Below are 17,998 nucleotides of genomic sequence, written 5' to 3' on the forward strand. Positions count from 1 at the left end.
CAAGGCGATTTCAGTTGGATGTTTTTCCAGACACAGTGCATTTCTCAATCAAATTGGTGATGGGGGGTGCAAAACAAACATATTGATTTCCTTTTTCCTTCCGAAGTGAAGTTTAAACTGATGTGTTTTGAAAAGCCACTGGTGAGAAAGTCCTCTGGTCATGTGTGACGCTTATTTTCCTCACTGTTGTTGTTGTTGTTGTTGTTGTTGTTGTTGTTGTTGGTTTCCAGTATTAGCTTAGGTTAGCAACCTGCTAGCTGTTATTAGCCAGGTTAGCACATGCTGCTCCAAGCCTGTTAAGCCTGGAGTGATGGAAGTCTGAGGAAGTGTAGATAATGTAGATCTGTGAACTAATGGCACTGTGGGATGTCTTACATGGCTCATTGCTTGATACATCTATGGAAGTACTGTAGGTTAATGTGGACATTACAGTACTGTAATTAAAATTATGCAATATTCTGATTTTCACCCCACCACAACAATCATTCTATGATGCCCATAATGTTAAAGAATGTTAAAGAATATGTTGTAAGATTATGAAAGAACAGTACATTGAACAGTACATTTCTCTCTCTCTCGCTCTCTCTCTCTCTCTCTCTCTCTGTCTCTCTCTCTCTCTCTCTCTCTCTCTCTCTCTGTCTGTCTGTCTGTCTGTATCTCTCTCCCTCTCTCTGTCTCTCTCTCTGTAGCACTGCCAGTAACTCGAACAGGAGCACCCCCGCCTGCTCACCAGTCCTGCGTAAACGCTCACGCTCTCCCACACCACAGAGCCAGGAGGGTGAGAACATGGTGGAGAAGGGTTCGGACCACTCCTCTGACAAGTCTCCCTCCACCCCCGAGCAGGTCGTCCAGAGAACCTACTCCCTGCAGTCGGCGCGAAGCGGGGGAAAGAACTCAAAGGTGAGGGACCATAAGAAGCTCCTTTTGCCTCCTTGACACATTTTCCTGTAACAAACACCTGGCGCTAGTTGGAACAGATGGAAATGAAGGTTAGACTGGAAGGTTTTGTAGTGTAAGATTAAGCCTTTTCTGTGAAACTGGTCCATACAGTATGTCAGAGCTCGGTGGAAGAACTTGGCCCCTGTGTCCACATGGCACCTCTTTTTTAGATAGTAGCACCAAACAGATGCTTGGCGGATGCACTGCTTGTGGCTCTTGTTGTTGCTGACTATTGAAAACCAGTTTGAAGTGCAGCGTTCTTCTGCCCAAGTTTCAAATATATTTAACTTCTAGCACTCAGCACTCTGAGTACTAAAACCGCAGTAACTAGGGATGGGACGATATGCTTATCTCACGATACGATTCAATACACAATATGGGGTTCACGATTCAATACAACCACGATACGATGTAATAAATAAAAGTTCTACAAACAAACAACAAAGTCTGACTGTGCAGAATGATGTTTTTTTTCTGAGCCACAAATCTTTCTAGCAATGGCATTGGCTTGCTAGAATGTAAACAGCAATTTAAAAATGTCAATCCAAAGTGCAAATAATATAATTTGGATGGAGAGCTTGTGAAATTGTGATGGTCAAGCCGTCTCATTTGTGATTACTACAGCAGAATAACATGTAGCTAATAACGCAATTTTCTGCCCCACGATACGTATCGCCACATTTTTGTATTGCGATATATTGAATTTTGATATATTGTCCCATCCCTAATACTAAGCTCTCAGCTGTGTCATGAATACTCAACAGTGTGTCCTCCTTTCCACTGAAAAGAGCCTGCACTATGAAGAGAGGTTCCCGGTGGACACAACCTTACAACTCTTTCTGCCTTACTGTATCATCTCGACAGATTGGCTCTTGTGAAAGGCTTTTAGCTGGGTCGTGACACTTTACTGTGGGACACAAGGTGCCAATTTCACAGACATGGATTAGGTTTAGACTGGTAATGGCTTACTCCTTCTAGGACTAGGCTTAAGGCATTCCCTTGAAACTGGCCCATGCATTATCTCTGACCAGAAAATCTGTATTTATAGAAGTTACAGCTCATTAAGATTACTGTATGAGATAACTGGGTAAACAGAACTGATTTACAGAAACACAACTTGTTTTCTACCACTTTTTCTGACCCATGTAATTACATAGTGTATCTTAACATTAGGCTTAACATTAGACTCAACATTTCTTTCAAAGCAAACATCAACATACTTTCATAAAGCAAAATGTAAATAAGAGGGGGCATGTGAAACCGTTTGAAGTAGGAATGATGATACTGTATGCTGTAACTGATTGATACAACATATGTTTATTTACAGTAAGAATATGACATGTGCATCTCTTTCTTGTCTAAAGTATTAGTGAATCAGTAAGGCAACAGTGAAATGGCATGGTGTTAGCAGCTGTGTGCTTTTCTTTGCCATTTCACAGTGATTTTATCCCCCTCATACCTCAGCATCAGCCCACCATACTGCATTAGATGTGATATTGTCATTATAGGATCGAACTATGTGTAGATTCTCCCCGGCTCTCTTGATAGGTTTCTGTCAGATGATATGCTAATGATATTCATTGACTGTGACTGCTAAAACATGTCAGAGTAGGCGCAGTTTTATTATTTTTTCCCAGTTTAGTGACATATCCTTATCAGTGGTTACTGGCATGTACATATTGGTGTGCTGCTGTTACTATCACTCTGCTGTAGCCGACCAACCCAAGTCTATTAATGATGACACCCGCACAGCTGCTTAAAAGTTTCTGCTGATCAAGGTCCCCCATCAGGAGAGATTTCACTCTATTCGCCATCCCGGCCTTTCCTTATTACATCCCACATACTTCCCTCCCCTCTCTTACTCTTCCTTTCCTTCTCTTCTCAGCTACAATCAAAATGTAGAAAGGATAATAGAGTACTGGAACCCAGCCGCTGGCTCAATCCCACCCTGTCACAGCAGTAATGCAATATTAAAAGCCGTCTTTATCCCTCCACACAGACCTGGTAGTTTAGTTTAGTTTAGTTTACTTAAGTGTAGTTTAGTTTAATTGTTTGTTAGGTATGGGCTATGGATCAGTCTCTTTCCGTTTGGTTGTGTGTTTGTCTGTCTGTCACACAAGACATCTCAGATTCCACTGGTCAGATTTAGGGGAATGATGCAAGTCACCACTGCCGTTTTCAAAATTACACTGATTGGCCCGAGGGGGCCACTATAATTAATAAAAAAACATATTTGTTATCCCCACCAAGGACTTTATTTTTTTGCCCCTTAGTTAGTTTGTCTGTCTGTCTGTCTGTCAGCAGAATATCTCAAAAACATATGGATGGATTTCATGAAATTTGGTAGACAGGTGGGCCTTGGGCCAAGGAACAATTGATGAGATTTTGGTGGTGATCCAGTCAGGGATTGATACCATTTGATGATTATTAGATTTTTTTTTTTATAACTATGAAACTAACAGAGATAGAGACTTGACTCCAAATCCTAAGTAATGTTTTCAGGGTCAAGAAATCAATTTAGGTTAAGAGACATATATGATGTATTTTAGTGCAACAGCAAATTGGAGCTAATTGGCCCAGAGACAGCATTTACTGTTGCCTTGTTTAGTTTATTACAACTCATGCCCAAATATATGCATCTTAAAATTGTAAAAGATGAGATAAAAAAGTCAGACGCATTTCTATTTTAGTACTTGATCTTTTCAGAACTCTGAAGGGCATAGATAGGGATAAGGAGACAACAAGAGCGTTGCATATGTGGACATCTTAGGATTATATTTGAACAGGCCATAAAAATGATAAGAGAGTGAAAAAAGACAAAAGATTAACTAGGAACAAACACCAAATGTATAAAACACCCTCATAATATTTAATTGCTCTCCCTTTTGCAGAATCCATGATTCAGTTGTTCATGTCTTAAAAGTCCCTCTTTAACCTGTGCCCTCCCTTTCATCTGCATCTCCCCTCTAACAGTGGCTTTAATGGGTGAAATCAATAATGGATTGAATCTTTGACCTGGATTTACCTGGTCAGCCTATTTCACAGAAAGAGCAGGTGGCGCTAATGTTCTGTACGCTCAGTGTAAGAGTTATTTGTTAAGTAATTCCCTCCAGTCTAAATTGCGTTCATGGAGCTCCCAATATGTTAGAGTTTAAGTCATGTCACTCCCCTCTTCCATCTCCAGATCCACTCTCTCCTTGTCCATCTCTGGTGTTGTAAGTCACTTGTTGCTTTTGTCATTTCGTTCTTTTTCTTATCCTTTTTTTTCACTCCACAACACAGTGTGCACGCCTTCTCTCTTACTTTTGCTGCTGCTGCTGCTACGTGCCATATGACAATGTGTGCAATCTGATAATGACTGTTTCAGCTCTTCTGTTGGTACCTTCAGCTGTTTATTCTTGCAGTTTATTTCTTTTCTTTTTGGTTTTTCTATCTGATTTTTTTCTTTGTTCTTCTCCTGATTGCATGCTAGTCTCACAAGCGACTTTCCAAAGTAAGCATTACTCTTTTCTGTTCTTGAAATATTTCTGTCCCCACCTCCCCCCCCATGCCCCGCCTCTTGTCTTGTGAGCTGCTCTGTGGAAATGCCCAAACCCTGTGCGCAGTGCTTCCCCCCAATCCCATCCCACCCCTGTGCTCATTGCCTCTGTTACAACGCCCATCTGCACCCTCGCTCCTAGCAGATGGCATTCTCTTGCAACCGACACCCCCAACGCACCCTCACACCCGTCCCGTCCTTTCCCCTCCTCAAATCCCTCCCTTCTCTTCCCTCTCTTTTTTGCTGTACTGCTTCAGAGGGATATGCAATGTAGCAAATTCCTAATTCCACTCTGTTTACAATGCCAGTTGAGTGTCTAAATTCCCTTCTCTCTTCCTATCTTTTTTTTCTGCTTTGGCCTGTGTTCTCTCCCTTTCCCCCATTTCTACTTCATACAAATCCATTAAAACTTGTCCTGTTGTTACATTTTGGTAATAGCACCCTTATGTCTGTGATGCTCTCTAAGTGCCTGACTGTAGAGGGGTAAACTCTTAAAAATCCTGCCAGCATCCCACTCCAGAACTCCGGGACCCCATCATTATTTGATCAGCCTCTCTCTGGCTACATGAGAGAGTCCCTGCTGCTCTTGCCTCACACCAAGAGCCCAAAATATCCCCTCCTGCTGTAACTGTACTGCGGACTGGTGTCACATTTTACTGCATAGCCCATACTGTCGCATAGGATCCAATTTGCTGCTTATCTTCCTTGTCAGACTTCATCCCACGTTGTTGTTTTTTTTTAGTCACCATGCACATTAAATCCCATTTATTGCTATCAGTCTATAGGGTGTCTGATGCATGTTAGAGTATACCACTTACAAACAGAAACGGAAATAAAGCAAACAGAAAGAAATTGCAGAAACAGACAGAAATGGAATGAACATACAGAGAGATACAGGCAGATGGTAAAAGGGAGGTCGGTGTTAACAGCAGCCTCATAACGCTCCGTTTGCTGCTACGCTTCAGTGGCAGTGGCACTGTTTCACGCACACACATACCCCAATTGATTACATCACCCCTCATTTCTGTGCCACAGTCCAAACCCCTGCCCCCCCCCCCCTACCGCCACCCCTCCCCGCAATCCCCCACGTGAGCCTCTGCGGTCAGCAGAGGTCACATGACCCCGGTCGTCATCGCGTGAGGTTGTCCAGGCAACGTGAGCTTTCTCACCCTAGCCCTAATGCAATCCAAATAAGAGAGGGCATCCAGCGAGAGGGGCGCTGTGCCTCTTTGCAGGAAAGGCCAAACCGAAATTTACTGTGCCACCAAATTTTTGTCAGATCTTTGAGCACTGATAACATCGCACTGTTAGTGTAGTGTGTAATAATGTAGTGCAGAGTAATGTAGTTAATGAACCGCAAACTCATTGGTCCCCAGCATTTTCACTCTTGTTTTCTATTTCTTTCTCTTTTCATGTTGCTCACTGCTTTGGTTAACTATTCATTTTCTCTTTAATTTTTCTTTCAGTATGACAGACTAAACCTGATTAAAGTAAGCATTTCTTTTTGTTTTCATTTGACCCATTGACAATCCCTGGCCCCATTAAATCCCTGGCCCTCCGCTTCCTCTCCCTCTGTAGATGTACTAGACGTCCCCTTTGATAGTGTCAAACCCTTGTCTCCTTTCCAATGCATTCCTTCCCTGAAATGATGTGAAACGGCAGTGATTTAATTGTGTGAAATCCTTCCTTTGAAAATCTATTTACATGGAAGGTTCAACATTTTTAAAAGCCTATTCTATTGGTCATTAATCAAGCCCCCTCTGGAGATATGAATCAAAACATTTTCAGAATATTCTGAAAGATTGATTCTGAGAGATTGGCACCACCCTACTGTTAGCATTTGTTTGTAATGCCAGTGCAAGTCAGCAGGGTTTGAAACCATCACTCTCACAATTCACATACAAGTCCTTTCCAACAGTTCTTTTACTTGCTCTTGCTATTAAGACAGCAATGAAAGTCTATGAAAGGGCTTGTTTTTTGGCTATTTGTTAGCCTTTCTACCTCGAGGCTAACTTCCCACCCAAATTTCATTGTTTTTGACTTACTGTCAAATGGAACAAAGAAAGCACAAAGATTCTACTGGAAGCTCAGGCTTTATTAATTCCCTTTGAAGATTCATTTTGTGAATGTCAGGAAAAAGATTTTTAAATGTGTGTAAAGTCAAATAATAAAACCATAATAAAACCAAATAATATGGTTTAGAGTTACATAAACCAGTCTGAGACCTAGACCTTTGTCAAAATGTAGTGCTGGACACAGGTTCTGTCTGTCTGTCTGTCTGTCTGTCTGTCTCTCTCTTTCTCTCTCTCTCTCTCTCTCTCCCTCTCTCCCTCTCTCTCTCTCTCTCTCTCCTCCCTCTCCCTCTCCTGCTCCATCCCTCCTTCCCTTTTTTGTTACACTTGAGTTAACCTGCCTCTCAGTGCTGCAGCCTCTTGCGATAGACGATAGTCTCTCTGCACGTAAACAGTGCAGTCACATAAAGCTCATAAACTCACAGGCAAGCAACTGTACAAAGTCAAACACAACAGTGCATGCACACACACATGCACACACACATACCTTATGGAGATAGTAGCGTCAGAGTAATTCCTCTCTCACGTCTCTGTCACCTTCAAATCAGATTATCCCACATTAACCCAGCTAACGTCACAACCAGGCCTCAGGACTGCTGCTGCGGCTCACAGCTAGCAAACAGAGAGCACCAAACCCGATCAGACAGAAAGAAAATTAAGCCAACCCTAGGCAAAAAAAATATATAGTGATTGAATATGTTTTAAATTTTTGATTGCTTGATTTAGCTTGTATTGCAAGTGATGTGATCAATTTTAAGGCTGTTTGTCTGCCAATTCAAATCAAGTGAATATCAAAATGTTTGAAACCTGTTTGAAATGTATTTTCACTCAGGATGTTTATAGGTTATTATAAAATTAGCAAATACTAGCAGTAATATGTGGTCTTGCTGTGAAAACTCCAAATGTAACTGAACATAACAAAGGGCACAAAATAGGAAAAACATGCTCTGCATACTTGTCCATATTTCTTAATATACTTCATTTTGTGAGTGCAGTGAATGTTGCTTGGATCCAAAAGGTTTTGCTTTTATTTTGGTGTGCTACTGTAATCAGGCATTGGATATCAATCATTACCTTTTTCCCCTCAATACCCTCCACCTTGTTCCACCCTCTGGATGATCACCTGCATGTTTCCCCTCTGGGAGTTCCAATATTATAATGTATTTTTTGCTTATAGGCTGTTAGGGCAGAAATGTATGTTGAGTATGTTGTATTGTCATAGTAATGACGACACTGTATCACCGGTGCCCTCTGCTGTTGTGAAAATGTACAACAGAACCACTGTGTTGTGTCTGCAGCTCACACAAATAAATAAACTGGTAGTGAGTCACCACTGAAACACATTGATGAATGGAACATATGTATTTTGAATTGTAAACTGCAAAAAATACCTATCTTAACAAGTCATTTTATCTAGTACAGAATGCTCTATCTTGACAATTTAGATTTTCTCAAAAAAATCTCTGAATCTGAAATAATTTCACTTGTTTACAATGCTAATCAGCTTGTTTCAAGAATTTTCTTCAGTCAGTTAGCATTGTCATGATACCAGTGGAGTGATCTGCCTCATTGAAGACACTGTCATTTGTTTCTAGAAAATTCAAACAGGTGAAACTGTATTGAAAACAAGTAAACTTATCTTGATGAGTGAATGACTTGTTAAGATTGAAAGATAGACGTATTTTGCAGTACATGTGAATTAAACAAACAAAAACACACAGTCAACACAGTTTGTAACACTGCATGTCCCCTCGCTAGTGTAGCCAATGTGCTAGTCTATGGCAGGGTTTGAGTGAATTCACTTTCAGTTCAGCCAATTCAGAAAGTGGGTTTTCCTCTGAAATCCCTGAAAATCTTTGCCATTGAAAGGTTTTTATATTCAGTCAATCAAGAAATTAATGAAGAAAAAAGGCTCTGCGGCTATTCTGTGAATTGCTGTATCATGTTGCATATGGAACTGAGTGAACTGAAAGCGACTTGCACCCTGGTATCCAGCATCTACCTCAGCATTTGTGAAGTTCAAAATCAACTGAACAACCAACCAATGATCTCCCAGACAAATGGGTCACTGTAACAGGTTTTTAATTAGCAATGCATAGCCTCCTGTAACTCCTGGCAGGAAGGAATGTGAAGTATGACCTTCACACCTGCTATAAATAAAACACTGTTTGTTCCCATCAGATGTCACACCCTCTGTGTCTGTTTGTGTGTGTTGACTGTATGATGAGCCCTCAAGCCTGCTGTGTGCTGGTTTCATTGAGTTAAATACATTCTCTCTCTCTTTCTCTCTCTCCCTTTTATCTCCACAGAAGAGCCAAAGCTGGTACAACGTAAGTCATACCTTGATTTTTATATATCATCAACATGTGTGTGTTTGAATCTATTTGTGTCCTTTAAGGGTGTGTCCATGTATGTTTGTGCGTGTGTGTGGCTGCAGCCTGCGTGCTGATGTGTGTGTGTGTCATGTACAATACTGTATGTTCTGTGGATGTCTCTTTGAAGTGTCCTGGAGTTGTTTTTGGAGTGTTGTTTATGAGGTGAAAGGTTCTTGTCCTGGACCCTGTTTACTGCTCCCACAAGAGCAACCAAACTACTATAGTGGGTTTCTGGGCCTCTAAACTGGGAACAGCCTGGGCTTAAAGCGGCAACAGGTGGGCCTTCGAGATGTAGGAATAGGGAAGAGAGTTAGAGTTGAGAGTTAATTATAAAACTTCAATATTTGACCACAGTTCTTCATTCACATGGAGTCAAATGAGAGTAGAATATTTGTCATTTCATATTTTACCACAAGGTGGTGTGCTACCCCTATTTATGACAACTCTTCAGATATGGTCAATCATTGAACAGGCCACATTCTGATACCGAAATTATAGGAAGTTTGCAGCTGAAAAAAAATCAACAAACCTCTGTAGAATAGAACAGATGCCTGTTGCACTGATTAAGCCCATTGATGTTTGTGCAAGACTGAGAATGGTGGACTTGATACCCCTCAACAGTGTCAAGCCCCGGTTTTCTCCAGAAGTGTCTCTGTTGGACTCCTTTTCCCATTTTGTGTTGTTTTATTTCCTCCTTTTTTATTCCCTGTGTCTGTATACTTTTCCCCTCTCTCTCCAGCATGAAAGACAACACATCTTGAGAGTAAGCATGACTTGTATTCTTGTGCAACCCTCTCTCTCTCTCTCTCTCTCTCTCTCTCTCTCTCTCTGCCTCTCTCTCTTTGCTTTCTCCTTTTCTCCTTTTTTCTCAGACCGGTTGGATGATACATTCCTCCTGCCTGTCTGCTTCTCATTTCATTGAATTCCAGTCAGCCTTGTTTCCACCTAATAGCAAAGCCACAGTTCAATACAGGAAAAGGACATTTTAGCCTGTACATATAAGTATCTACAAATACAGAATCATTCTGTGTTAAAGGTCCTTAGTTCCTGGATGACGATTGACAATGAGAACTGTTCTGGATTTGTATGTTAGAAATCCCTCAGATGTTTAAGGGTTTCACTTGTCGTCACTCAAGCTTATAATTATGGCATGCAACAGGTGGTAACAAGTCTACTGGGCTGCTCACTGTACTAAACAAACCCACAGACCATCACAGGGGCCTCTGGACGAGCCTTGAATGCCTTTGAATGACAGGAGAATGGAGCATGGTGCTTTTAGTTTCGGCATGCTTCCCTCCACCCCGACTCTACTTGTGTCCCATGTCTTTAATATACATGGACATTGGGCCTTGTTGGCTTCAGGGTTCGGGTATGACAATCATTAGACAACACAGGAACCTCTGTGCGGATACTGAAAACGGAGCAGTGTCATGCTGTTCTGTTCACAAGAGGCTCGGTCCACAAAGTCCACACAGCTATCTAATATTTTCTCTGATGCGCTCAGCTACATAGTTAGCCTACTCACTCTCATTTATTCTACTGATCCAATACTAGTACGAGAGGAGCACATCAAGTGACAATCTATATTTGATGTTGCTCTGAGTTGTATTTTAATTTTAATGTCTAACAGTTGTAAATGTCATGTTTACAGACAACAAAAAGTGGGCTACTGGCACAGGATACACTGAGTGTGCAAAATAATAGGATCAGCCGCTCCTTCCATTCAGTTGAGTTAGCAACTGAATCCAGGTGAAATCTATCATCCCTTATTGATTTTACCGATTAAATCTACTTCAGTCTTGACAGAAAAATGAAGGAGTGGGAGGAGACAAGTTAAAACAGGAGTTTTACGCCTTCACACTCATCCTCACTCATAGACCAAATTTTTATGATCAATCAATGCATGAAATAGGCCTAAAATATACCTTTGACTCCCATCGGCTGTGACTGTGCAGGAACACGAGTGTGTGTGTGTGTGTGTGTGTGTGTGTGTGTGTCTGTGTGTGTGCGCACCTCTACATGGCAATGATGACCTCCCATGGCACTGAGCCCACAGTGATTACAATCCAACTGTCCCAATGTGAGTTCTGAGCCTGCTAGAGACGCACACAGTGACGCGGACCCCGCCCTTCCTCAACAACCCTCTGACACCATCTGTACATTCACTCCACAGCTACAAGAGTTTGTCGCAACGCTGCCATGGCAACAGTGCCCACAGGCTCAGTCAAGTTAGTAACAAGAAGAAAAACACTGACAAACACTGTATGGATACATGAGATGTTTACAGTTGCAGTATACAATACATTATTTTAATTAGTTTGTTTGATTTTTATTAGATAGATAGATAGATAGATAGATAGATAGATAGACTATAGTTTGGCTGTTGAATCAAATTCTCATTCCTTCTTATCTCTTATAACATGCTATAGTTCATTCACCCTTTATGTCAGATGATGAGCTGTTAATGTGATTGGTGGCTAGCTGTAAAGTGAGAACAAAATAGAGATTGTAGCGTTTAGTCCTGAGTATGTACATAACATTTAAGAACTGCATATTTGTCTATGTGGTTTTGAATTTGCTACTGTTTTCAGAAATCAGCAGAGTTGGATGGAAGAGAGTTAATTTAGAGTGAAGTTAGTTTGGCTTTGACTATTTGTGTAAGACAGAAAAGTAAATGCCGTTGTTATCTAGCTGGCTACTCATACATCTGTTCCTGTACAACAGAGAGATTGCACATCCTCTTCCACATTGAACTAGCAGAGGGAGGTGTGTTTCACTTGGATCTATTACACACGCACACACACACACACATACCTTGCCCGCCTTTCCATCAATTGAAGGACAATCGAGTGAGAGAATGGGTTCATTGTTGGCATGACGGACAGCCAATCCCCTACACACTCGTACTACACACACACACACACACAATCCTCAATGCCCACTCCCACCCCCCTTACAGGACTCAAACCCCACCCTGGTTTACAGTACCAGTCTCTGCCATCTCGGACTGTTTGTCCAGCAAGTTAATGGTTAACCAGGTTCATAAACACTGAATATCCCCATCCCCAACTCAAACGGAGACTCCCGCTGTCTGCCAAAGACTGTCACACTGTCACCTGAGGACCAGGCGCAGTACCAATTTCCACAGTCTTTTCGTTCATTTATTGGAGAAAAATGACCTGAACGAGTAAGAAAATGGACTACTCTGCACACGGACACCACACTGTTTTGGATGGAAAAATTGTTCTGGATGCAATTTTTATCGGATAAACCCTCATTCCATTGAAATTTCATCCTCATGATGTAAAGGCATTTTCAATTGGGCGAAGGCCATTTTTAGAGCTGCTTGTGAATGATTCGCACTGTTTTCCAAGAGGCCTGCTATTGAGGATTATTTTCCAAGTCACATCCATTTTCCTGTTCCACATTTTCTCCTCAGTGACTTGTCTGCTGGATAAGGGGAGGATTGGGAAACAACGCGGTACAGGAAAGGTGGAATTCAGGACTGAATTCCAGGGCACAGATGTGGGCTTCACATTGCGAGTAGGAGTCAATGAAATGCGGTGCTCGATTTATGCCCACCTTCTTGACTGTTGAAAATATCTTTTTAAGTCAAGAATAGAGGCAGGACACGCACACCAATAGTTTGTTTAGCACTGCTAAAATAGCTCTACATCTCTCTTGCCTGCTGAGAGTAACAGACAGCGATCAAGTATCAGGAGTCGGCCTTATTGGGGAGAGGGGATTGCCCACAGGGGAATACCAGGAGAGAGAGAGGGAGGGGGGGGGATAAATACCTTTATATCATCAGGGTTTGGTTCACTAGTTCCTTGAAATTAGTTTGGGACTTTAGTGCAATTGGCTCTTCATACATGAGTGGTCCAAAATGACAAGAGAATAGAGATTTATGTTGGTGCAGCCAGCAATGTAAGTGCAGGCATGCGACCTAGTGCAGACCCTGTCAAGATTAATGGCCTTGTTTTGCGGACGGAGGTAACTGGAGGTTGTGCTTCACATCTGTTCTCTGTAACTCAATCACCTTGTCAGACACCAAGACAGACCGACCACACACTTTAACGCTAACAGTGTCACTCCTCTCTCGTAATCCATTTCCCTCTATTTTCTATTTTTCTCTCTGACTTCTCTCACTTGCTTCATCTCACCATTCTTACCAAACTTACTATTGCTTCATTCATTGCTGGTCGTAAAGTAATTGCAAGGCATCCAGACCTGGACGGCACCACACGCACACACTCAGCTCACACACTTACTAGGAGGAGTAGGCAAAAAAAAAAAAAAGGAAAAAGCTACAACCATGATAATAAAGGACTTGTTGGCCAGGGTTACTAGAGGGCAACGGCCGTAACTCCTCTCCCTGTGTGTGTCAAAGAAAGAGAGAGAGCCAGAGAACGAGAGAGAGCGAGACAAGGATCATGTGGCTGGAGTGTGCTGGGTCCACTGCTCAGCGCTGAAAGGGAGCAGCACCCAAAACAGGGGGCGGATACTGCAGGCTCTAAACCACCGGACGGCAGCTCTATCTACTCGGTCTGCTCTTGTTTCCAACACTGCTAACTGACAAGTCCTCCCAAGTCAGAGGGGCAATTTTGGAAAATAGGCTTCCATCCATATGCCGTAAGGATCTGGCATGACGAATATGGAATCGGATGAGGACTACAGCATGTCGGAGTGGGAGGCCGTGCTGGAGCTGGATGAGGCATTGGCAGGGTGGCTTCTGCAGGGTCCAGCTAGAGGGGAGTGGGGTTGGGAGTGGGGCTGGGCCGCCTCGGACCTTCAGGACCCAGACTGGGACACAGAGGAGGTCCCTGCTGTAAGTTGCACTCCATATACAAGCGTAAAACCACAAGGAGAGTAGTGAACGAGATGGGGGGGGGGGGGGAATCGAAAATTGTGTGGTTTAGCGAGCGGAGCGTGTTAAAGCCACAAGATGGGGTCAGCAAAGAGGGCTGTAGCAGGCTTGGTCTTGTGGTAGCTTATGTGCCATTGTAGACTGCTGGGAGCATAGTTCTGCGGTTGCTCCCCTCTACTACACTCAAGAAAACAACTGGCTTTGGTATGAGTCATAGCTATTTGAATTCTCCCAGGGCTCATGGAGGCCTGTTGTTTGGAGTGACCGTGCCTTCACTACACTTAAAAAAAAAAAGTATCATCATGTTATTGGTTTACGCAGTTACAGGCAGATAAACAAGGTTTCGGCCAATTGAAGCAGGGTCGCAGTGATGTCACTCACATGCTTTCAGCACATTTCCCCTCATCATAACAAAGTGACACCACACTTCTTAGACAGGCTAGTTTTCTGCCATGTTTTAGCAGAAACAGACACTCCTGTACAGTATTTCAGGCTCCGTTGTTTTACAAGCACAGTACACGTTTAATGGGATCAAGCTGTTCTTTTCCCAACACTCATCCAAAAGGATTTTTTTTTCTTTTCAAAGGGATGCCTTTTGTTAGTGTATTGGCAGGCATTGTTTCCAAAAGCTTTCCTCTTGAAGGAAAGCACCTGGCACTGACACTTAAAGTCCTCACCTCGACACGCACTTGGAAGTTTGGGGCATCACAGCCTCGCTCTGCAAATAATCATTCCTGCTGAACCCAAGCCTAAGATAAGATTCAGCCCAGTTCCTGAAAACAATAGCAGATGAGAGTGTGTTCATCCAGAACAGGATATTCTACCCAATTCTCAAAACTAGGCTAGTTTTGTTTGACCAGATTAATCAAATCGCCATGAGAAATGTATTGTGTACAATTTGAGCTTTCATTTTGGTTGTCCTGCCTCTTGTCACTGAACAAAAGCCTCATTGTCAGCAACATGTTGCTATGTATTGCAAACTTGAGAATGTGATTCATATAAAAAAAAAAGGCTAAAAGCCACAGCAGCATGTTTACTGAATGATCTGCAGTGGGCTGATGTGATGGAATTGCGCTTAGTATCACTCTGGTATCAAATACTGTTAATGATGCAGTCTTACAGTAAACTCAGACCATGCACTTTTGCATGCCATACACTGTACATCCATCTGCAGTGCTTGTCAAAATCCCCCACACTGCTCAGAATGAATGCCAAGGTATGATTAGAGCTAACTGAAAACCTTGATCAAACTTGTGGGTGGTTTTAACAAGGTTATGTCGCATCCTAGTGGAAAGAAATAACATGGGGTGCGTGAGTGAGCCGGCACTTGTGAATGAGTAAGAGAGTGTGAAGATGAGAGTGTGAGTTTTGGAATTGCGCATGTGTGTTGTGGTGTTTCATCATGCTCTGCCTTTGACTGCAGGTGCTGAGCCCGACATACAAGCAGCGCAATGAGGACTTTAGGAAACTCTTCAAGCAGCTCCCTGACACAGAGAGACTCATTGTGGGTGAGTAGGACTGCGTGACACTATAGATACACAAGGGAGATCTGAGTTCTAGCAGGGTACAGATAACTTGCAAGCAATTACAAAATCATTAATTCTTCCTAATTTACTGTCTGCTGAGAGCAGAGAGCCAAATATGAAAAATCTGAAATCTTTAATATCATGATAGAATTACAAAATAGAGGTGTAGATTTTGTTCACTGACGATCTAGAAATATTACACATTTTGAATGGGAATCCATGAGTGATAGTGACGAAATGTGTACCCTGCTAGTTTTTATTATTTTATTAGTATAGTTTTTTCCCTCCATTTTGATGTGGTATGGTATGTGTGGATGTCGAGTTTGTGACTGTTTCCCTTGTGTTGCCAGACTACTCCTGTGCTCTGCAACGGGACATCCTCCTGCAGGGACGACTCTACCTCTCTGAGAACTGGATCTGTTTCTATAGCAACATCTTCCGCTGGGAAACACTGGTGTGCACATACACTCTCTGGACCTCTTTGCATTCTCATACCTGTCTGTTATACTGTCCGTAGTTTGGCATACTTGGTGCTATAATGTGCGTTTGTGCCCATTTGTGTGTGTGTGTGTGTGTGTGTGTGTGCGCGCGCGCGCGTGTAGCTGACAGTGCGGCTAAAGGACATCTGCTCGATGACAAAAGAGAAGACTGCCCGCCTCATTCCCAATGCCATCCAGGTCTGCACAGACACTGAGAAGGTAAGAGATGTAGAATCAGTAAATAGATTAGGTTACTTTACTTTATTTAGTTAACTACTGTAGACTAAATGATGGAAATGGATTAAATCTATTTCTCTTTGCCTAAAAAGGCCATGTGTTCTGGCCATGTGTTCTGTTATGTAGGAGGCTGCATCCATTAATAAATAATCGAAGACTAGAATAAGGCTTTATCCATGCTGCTCAAAAATGGCTCTGTTATTTCCACAGCAGTGTTATTCTGATACTATATATACTCACACGATTGCCATTCATTTTTCACAGCACTTTTTCACCTCGTTTGGAGCCAGGGACAGGACTTACATGATGATGTTCAGACTGTGGCAGAATGCGCTGCTAGACAAGGTGAGACAACAACCTGAGATCACAGCATCAGTTAGTTTGTCCTTTTGCTGATGTGCATCTAAAACAGTGACTTTTTGCATATATGTATCACATAGGGAGGTCCTACAAGAAAGCTGTTTGGGATGTTCCAAGCCACTCTTTTTTTCTCATATAATTTACATTGTATTCTCAAGTTTTTTCTTGCCCCTTCTTGATTGGTTTATCCCTTGTGTAGCCCCTGTGCCCCAAAGAGCTGTGGCACTTTGTCCATCAGTGCTATGGCAATGAACTTGGCCTAACCAGTGACGATGAGGACTACGTTCCCCCTGATGATGACTTCAACACCATGGGGTGAGTCTGGTTACCTTGGTTACAGCATCTGTTGCTATGGTTACCACCATAAACACTGTCCCGTCAATTACCCCAGTTGAGTTAGAAGGTCCTGATCTGTAAGGGAACCATTGTAAACGCCTGGCTTCAGTACACACACACAGACACATGCTCACAGAGGCATACACACTCTCTCTCACTCTCTTGCTCTCACCCACTCACCCACCCCTGCTAATTCACACTGCAAGAGCTACACCTGGGTCAAATTATATTTGCAATTCTTGGCATTTGTTTTAACCTTCTTGCAGTATCATTATGCACCTGCATAATTGAGATACTGTTAGGTAAGCACCCAATCACAGACACTTAAAGACTGCAAAAAAATGCAACACATTCTATGCCTCAATTGTCTGAAGGCTTAAAAAATCCTTCTGTGGATTAATAGGTGAAATTAATAAGGAAAAGTTTTCACTCGGATTCACCTGCTCATGGAAAAGACGGGTATTCCTAATATTTTGTACACTCAAGTATACATCTCCCCTTCTTGAAGTGGATTTACTAGGTGAAATCAAGAGAGTCAGTTAGTCAGTCAAAACAGGTCAAAAAGTATTATAAATAAGTGAAATTATCTCATGCAAGATTTTTTTCACTTTCACACAGTTTTAAGAAAAAAAATAAGATTTTAAGACTAGACTAAATGACTTGTCATTTCTCTGACTCTTTAATACTTTACTGTTATCATCCACACATTCTGCTATTAATTGTATTGTACTACATGGCAAACCCTACCCATCTGACACCTAAGTAGGCCAAAACTCACCATAAAAGGTATTTGCAAATACTATTTTACCCAGGTAGTGCAAGAGCATAATTCTAGAGTAGTGATCAGTAAAGCTCTTGTCCTCCAGGTTCTGTGAAGAGATTCCCAATGAAGAGAATGAGATCAACAACGACAACTCATCCAAGAGTAGCGCCGAGGCCAAACCTGAAGGAAGCCCTCCTCCAATACATAAAAAGATCGTCCCCAACAGCACCATCCCCAGCCCAGGCAATAATGACCCGCCCATTGCAGTAAGTCTATTTGTTATATACTGTTTACTAACCCGCACACACACACAGCAGGGGGCAAAGGGTCAAATGAGTATTACATGGTCATTATTAAATGTATGTCTTTGTAAGTTTCTTTGGAGCAACAAACCAGTCATCATACCTCAAACCACCTGAAAGTAACCAAATAAAATCACTTTGCAATAAATACACAAATCAGTCTTACTTTTGTCTTCTGGCCCAAATCAATAATTCTCCTCTCTT

At 42.2% G+C, this 17,998-nt stretch overlaps 1 protein-coding gene across 1 annotated transcript in view; it reads left to right on the forward strand.

The window, feature by feature from the left end:
* Positions 1-17,758, forward strand: part of LOC139665848 (protein Aster-B-like) — a gene marked incomplete at its 3' end in the record, with an annotated part of 68,288 nt that extends 50,530 nt beyond the window's left edge. Inside the window, exons 4-14 of the mRNA XM_071544849.1 lie at positions 690-900; positions 4,412-4,432; positions 5,944-5,967; positions 8,859-8,879; positions 9,664-9,687; positions 15,215-15,299; positions 15,668-15,771; positions 15,920-16,015; positions 16,298-16,378; positions 16,593-16,708; positions 17,596-17,758. Of these exons, the coding sequence (XP_071400950.1) occupies positions 690-900; positions 4,412-4,432; positions 5,944-5,967; positions 8,859-8,879; positions 9,664-9,687; positions 15,215-15,299; positions 15,668-15,771; positions 15,920-16,015; positions 16,298-16,378; positions 16,593-16,708; positions 17,596-17,758 (946 nt within the window). The remainder of the gene's footprint in view (positions 1-689; positions 901-4,411; positions 4,433-5,943; positions 5,968-8,858; positions 8,880-9,663; positions 9,688-15,214; positions 15,300-15,667; positions 15,772-15,919; positions 16,016-16,297; positions 16,379-16,592; positions 16,709-17,595) is intronic.
* Positions 17,759-17,998: the final 240 nt, after the last annotated feature.

The sequence above is a fragment of the Centroberyx affinis genome, unplaced genomic scaffold, assembly GCF_046629955.1.
Source record: "Centroberyx affinis isolate AG114_WGS23_722 - 3 ecotype Tasmania unplaced genomic scaffold, CSIRO-AGI_Caff_v1 ptg004695l_1, whole genome shotgun sequence".
NCBI classification, from domain to species: Eukaryota; Metazoa; Chordata; class Actinopteri; order Beryciformes; family Berycidae; genus Centroberyx; species Centroberyx affinis.